Below are 5771 nucleotides of genomic sequence, written 5' to 3'. Positions count from 1 at the left end.
CTTCAATGACCATGATTTTAATCTTTTTTCAAGTTAACAGTTAAAATCAACTTTAGGAATTAAGATAATGTATTTTAAAATATAAGGAGATTCAAATAGTGAATAAAAAAAATAAGACCACCAATTTGATGAAATAAACAAAATAAGAAGATAAATTTTACAATTAAACCATTTTAAAATTTTAAATGTATCAATCATATTCATAATAGGTCAAAATCCAAAAAAAATTATGATCAATCAATACATTTTTTTTTCTTTTGGCAAACCAACCTTACCATGAAAGGAAAGTCACACACAAAACAAAACATATATGGCTTTCTCTTCATATACCTCACTCTCTTCCTCACATTGCAACAAGGTAGAATAAATAAATAAACGTTCCAAAAGCATGCATACACATTTTCCTCAAAACAAGAGAACCTAATCTAAGGCTAAACCATGAAAAGAAAAGAAAAGAAAAAAGAAAGAAAAGAGATCATTTTGTATGTGGAGAAACTGAGACAGTAGAAGGAGCCCCATCTTTTGATATGCTCTTACTATCTTCTTCCGGCACAGTAAATATTTCTTTTGACAGCATAGGTGGACTTGGTGAGACCAGAACATCCTCATCAGATGAGTGTGGAGAGACAGATAGTAACCGTGTGATCCTACTGTCATCCACAGGGTAAACTTCATTGACTTCTTCCATGCCCTCATCTATATACACCACATCCTGCATAGTCAGCTGATGGTACTCCACAATTTCCCTCAAGAAACGGTTTTCCCGAGAATATTTCTCATTCTCGCTTGCCAGACGAGCCTTCTCAGCTAGAAGTGTCTCCAATTGATGCCTTATCTGAGGAGCTCACAGATATATAAAGTTAAATTTCTCACTGAGAGATATTCTTTCATGCAAAACTCAATACAAGGCAGTCGATGTACATGATGCGTCATGCTCACGTGCATGCATCTACCTATGAATGAAAGCACTAATGCTTCTAAAAGATCAGCCATATCATCAGTCAACATGAAATCTCTAACACACACTCGTCGAGAATTAGACGTTCTGAGTGTGAAGTTTTAGACATTGAACATCTGTGAGTGATCCGATAACAGGTGGCCCAATAGACTCAACAACAATCACTAAAATAAGCTCTAATGGCAACTTAAAATTTTTGGGTTTGAACTTAGCTCAGCCCCAAAAACTAACTCATGAGACAAAGGTTGCACTACAGATATATACTATTTTAACCATATCACTAGTTAATGTGGAATCTCCATGGGACACAATACTCTCATGTTAGATAGTAGATGCTTAATACTACTAAGCACCACATGACATAACCAGAAACTTCAAATTTTGTTATGTCAATGTGAGTGTTCTAGGTGTATGAACACAAAATTGAAGTAGAGAAATATCAAACTAATCAATACCAGATCATCATCTTCACGGTTCTGTCCCTTATCGCTGCCCTCTCGGTCCCGGAGTACTTTGTTCTCTTCCTCAAGTTGAGCACACCTTGCTTTAGCAAAAGCCAAATCTGCTTTAACGGATTTTAGCTCGCGAAGAAGTAATTTTGCTTTGGCAGCTGTTGCCATTGCCACCTGCAACCACAGCCAAGGGAAATTATGCTTCTCTGGTCACACAAACAAAAACTGTCAATTCAAATAAACAACCATCACATTCTCGGTTTCATGTTCACAATGACAATTGGAAGCAAAAGTTAAACTTAGTTTCCTGCATCTACATTGAGTATGAATGCCTATGGGTAACAAAAGTCTAAGAAGCAGAACAGTTTCTTCAGGGCCATTTGTGGACTGAATTTAAATTAATCACTTGACATGGAACCAAGAGCACTTTTATGTTAACCTAAAATCTATTAATAACTCCAATATATATTATATAAGACATTGTATTTGTTTGCCTTCACTACTAGAATTAGTGAGGGTAGTGACACATGATTACATAGTTGCCACCTTACGTCGCGTGATGCCTTGAGTTTTGTTTCATGGCTAGATTGAGTCTGTGTCTGGTCTGCTTCTTGAAACGGATTTCTCAAATCTGAAGTTTGGTTTGTGTCCCCAAAGTTACTTCCTTTTCGCCTTATTTGAGTTCTCAGATCTGCTGTCTTACTCCCCACAATTGTTCGGCCTTCCTGAAGAAATTAGAGAAGCAACATTGAATTGGAGAAAGTGATATCTTAAATAAGAAAGTCTGCTTGTACTCCTATTTGGGATATGAATATCTGATGTACTGTTAAAACATGAAATTCAAATGAATTCATCAACAGCTATATTTTGTGTTTAACTCTGTTGTTTGCAAACTATAATTCCTTACACCATTTTAACGCTGATTGAGGGTGGTTAAATTATTGGTTAATAAGATATATAGATTGATCAACCGACTAGTAACATGTTACCAATTTTTTAGTAACTTAGCCAATTTAATAACCGAGTAATTGTCAACCAGCACGAAAACGATGTGAAAATTTTGTGTCTGCACGAAACATTTCTGAATTGTGTTGATGGAAATGACAATGTGCATCATAGCATATTTAGAGTAACTAGAGTTGTGAAGTAACCAATTGTAAAATGGAAGTATATATGATAAAGACAAGTATGTTTACCTCAAAAGCTTTCTCAAAAGTGTCACCTAGTTGATTGAGGGACGAAGTGATTTTATCCAAGCCCTTCCGAAATTTAGGATTGTCCATTTTTCTACTCGAGTCAAGGGATTCATATCCAGGCTTGAATTGTGAAGGGGAGTTCTAAGCATGTCAAAGAAAAAACATACATACACAATTAAGTTAATTCCAACCCAACTGAAAGAGTAAATGACAGACATATATTGATTCCAAAATCAAGAGTCTTAGTTTTATGCTTCATGTAATTTTTGGCAACATAATATCATATCTCCCTGCATCATATATAACAACAAGCGCCAAATTATACATGATAATCACCTGAACTGCAGAAGGATCTGAAAAGGTATTAAATGAGTGTGACTTGAGCGTTTGGGTTTGAGGCATGGTGTCATGTTGTGGGGTTGGCTTATCATCATCCAGAATTGATTTGGCTTTCTGCGCAATCACACCCCAGAAACCACCAGACTTGGAGTTGCCATTTCCATAAGCCCCAAAGCTCTGCATTCATTCATTCATTCGTTCGAAGAATTAATTAACTATATATATGTGTGTGTCTGCGTGCACAAAGATTGTGAGATAAATTTTGATCATTAAGTCTAGATTTCTCACACTCTCAATATACACACAGATATATGTGTGAACATATCAAGTGAAAGGTAAAATTGGTGAGAAGAGTTAATCTTGACCCTTTAATAAGGATTAAGATTATATTTGTGTAAAATCAATTTTGATTCATCCTTATAAGATTGAATTGTTAAGATTATCTGTTCTCATTTCATATTCTCACCTTCTATCTATCTAAATCTATTTGTCTGTCTACGAAATCAATAGTTTCAAAGTTATCACGGGAATTTGATGAGAAGTGTTGATACAATGGTTGCTCTAAAACAAAGAAATAGACACATTGAGCATCCAATACCTTGGATCTTTGATGGTCAAACTCGGCGGGGGCAAAAGCAAAGGAAAGAGAAGGTTCACGACGAGAAGCAGCAGCTTTGATGGCTTGAGCAGCGAGAGATGATGGTGGTGGTGTTGAAGAAGATGAGAAGATTGAAGGAGAAGCATTGTCATCTTCCAATGATGGATCATGAAATTCTTCCTTGAAGGTGGAAGACTTGGATATACCTTGCCTTCTCCTGTACGCCATGCCACAACAACAACCTCAGAAGAGATCACAAAACCAGAAACCAGGAGATTCAACTGCTAACCAACCAACTCTTTCTGTTTTTTTTTTTCTTCTCCTTGTATTTTTTTTTTCCTATGGTTGGGGAACCATATATTATATTAATATTAACAATTGCTTCTTAATGACACATATCATACGGAGAGAGAAGGAAAAATAAATAAATGTTGCTTTTAACTGTAACGAACAGGTGTGTGGTGTGTCCCCTTCATTTAGGCCACCTTCAACATATATTTCATCTAGGCTGAGTAAATTATCAGTTACCCTTAATAGCTTCATAACAATATTTTTAATAATACAAAACTAAATAACATTTTACTTCTTGTTAACTAACTTTAAAGTTGTGAAGAAATATCAGGTGTAGGGAGGGGTATGGGGTAACCCCTTTAAAGGTCTATTCATGGCATAACATTTTATGTTATTCACGCGGGCTATCCTTTTTTTTCTTTTCCTTTTTTCTTCTCATAATTCCGTTATTGCATGAGAATGGCAATAATGTTTATAAAAGGTAATTATGAATGGATGGTCCATTGATATTGATAAATGTGGTCATATTGATATTGAAGTATCAACTCAACCTTCATATGAAATAAATTTTATAGTAATTTTACTTTGGTATACATTTTTCAATTTTATTATTTTATTATCTTTTGTTATTATGATTACAATCGTATGAACTTCCAAGTCTAACCTGTTTAAGTTATTATCTTTGTCAACCAGGACAAATCAAACGAGAGGGAGGGTCATACGCGTTCAGTGACAACTCAACTCATAAGACAACCAGCGAAGCAAAACCTATTTGAAGCATAGATTGGCCATTACTATACACATATGATTCTTCACTCATTCTTTTCAAGTGATATGCTTCTTTAGACCATCTTCTTATTGTTAACATTATTATTATTAATTCTCAACAAGCTTTTCCATGTGGCAACTTTAGTGATGCCTTTCCCAATAAACGAAGCAATTTTGTGTGCCATATGCCAAGAATATAATTGTTTGGCTTAGCTTTGAGACTCCACCTCAAAAGGAAAGACCTTTTCCACATAGTTCAACACTGACACCAGGTTTTTGTAGGCCACAAAATGTAAACATGTATGAAACTAGATCCATCACTTGAACTTCAAAATTGAACACTACTCGGGAGGTAACAGCATAATTGGATGTTAGGTAATTTTCTAAAAAGGTTATCATATTTTACTTTAATATAACAAGAGAACATTTTAAATGGCCAACATTTGGTCCTTAAAAATTAATTGCATAAGATCTTTAGCCAAACATGTATATATATAGAACGATATCTGCACTAAAAGATTCTCTCATAAACTGCTCAATCCATCTTTCACTAAAATCTCTATTTTGGGATCCATGGACCCCTTCATTCACCATTCACAACAAGGCCGACAAACACCAAAGCATGTTTTTTATTTTTATTTTTTTATAATCATATTATTAGGATTGAGTATTCACTAATTTTATTAATTATTAATCTTTATCAGAAAATCTGACTGATTATTTTTTATGAAAATCTTCCTTCCCAATCACATGTTTTCGTAGGCAAAATTAAAATTCAAGACCTTACAAAAATTAAATATAATATCATTAAAACTAACAACTTGTTACTAAAGCATGGTTGGTCTTAATGATATTATACCTTATGGAAATGTACTGCTGATTGGTTGTACGTTGTACCAATGTGACCCACTATGCTGCGTGAAACTTTTGGGCTTGCACCATGTAGTGGATTGGGTTAATTAAATACGGGCTTGATTTTCACAACCCACAGTTATCTTCACTCTTCCTAACTTTTGTTTTGCTTACAAAAATATCTTTGCCGGAAACATTTTTGTTGTGTATTTAATACAACAAATATATGCTTTATTCAACACAACAGAAACACGTTTGTCGAAAACCTTTGGTATTAGAGAAATAGACTACTTATACCGTCGCAATTCCATGGATTC

At 34.6% G+C, this 5771-nt stretch overlaps 1 protein-coding gene across 1 annotated transcript; it reads right to left on the bottom strand.

The window, feature by feature from the left end:
* Positions 1 to 255: 255 nt before the first annotated feature.
* Positions 256 to 4001, bottom strand: LOC100795802 (uncharacterized). The gene is made up of 6 exons (NM_001255571.2): positions 3544 to 4001; positions 2943 to 3122; positions 2607 to 2747; positions 1962 to 2135; positions 1414 to 1584; positions 256 to 835 (listed from the first exon to the last, which is right to left on the bottom strand). Exons 1-6 carry the CDS (start codon positions 3769 to 3771, stop codon positions 476 to 478), a joined length of 1254 nt encoding a protein of 417 aa, NP_001242500.2. The 5' UTR covers positions 3772 to 4001; the 3' UTR covers positions 256 to 475.
* Positions 4002 to 5771: the final 1770 nt, after the last annotated feature.

This window comes from Glycine max, chromosome 9 (assembly GCF_000004515.6).
Source record: "Glycine max cultivar Williams 82 chromosome 9, Glycine_max_v4.0, whole genome shotgun sequence".
In the NCBI taxonomy this organism is placed as follows: domain Eukaryota; kingdom Viridiplantae; phylum Streptophyta; class Magnoliopsida; order Fabales; family Fabaceae; genus Glycine; species Glycine max.
Note: the sequence above shows the minus strand (reverse complement) of the source record. Positions and strands in the feature narration are given on the sequence as shown.

Bases quoted from the DNA above. Each gene is read 5' to 3' on its own strand.
- LOC100795802 (NM_001255571.2), bottom strand. From the start codon at position 3,771: ATGGCGTACAGGAGAAGGCAAGGTATATCCAAGTCTTCCACCTTCAAG. The intron at 3,123-3,543 runs GTATTGGATGCT...GAATGAATGCAG, and splicing joins TTGACCATCAAAGATCCAAG to AGCTTTGGGGCTTATGGAAA. The intron at 2,136-2,606 runs GTAAACATACTT...TAATTTCTTCAG, and splicing joins CTTTTGAGAAAGCTTTTGAG to GAAGGCCGAACAATTGTGGG.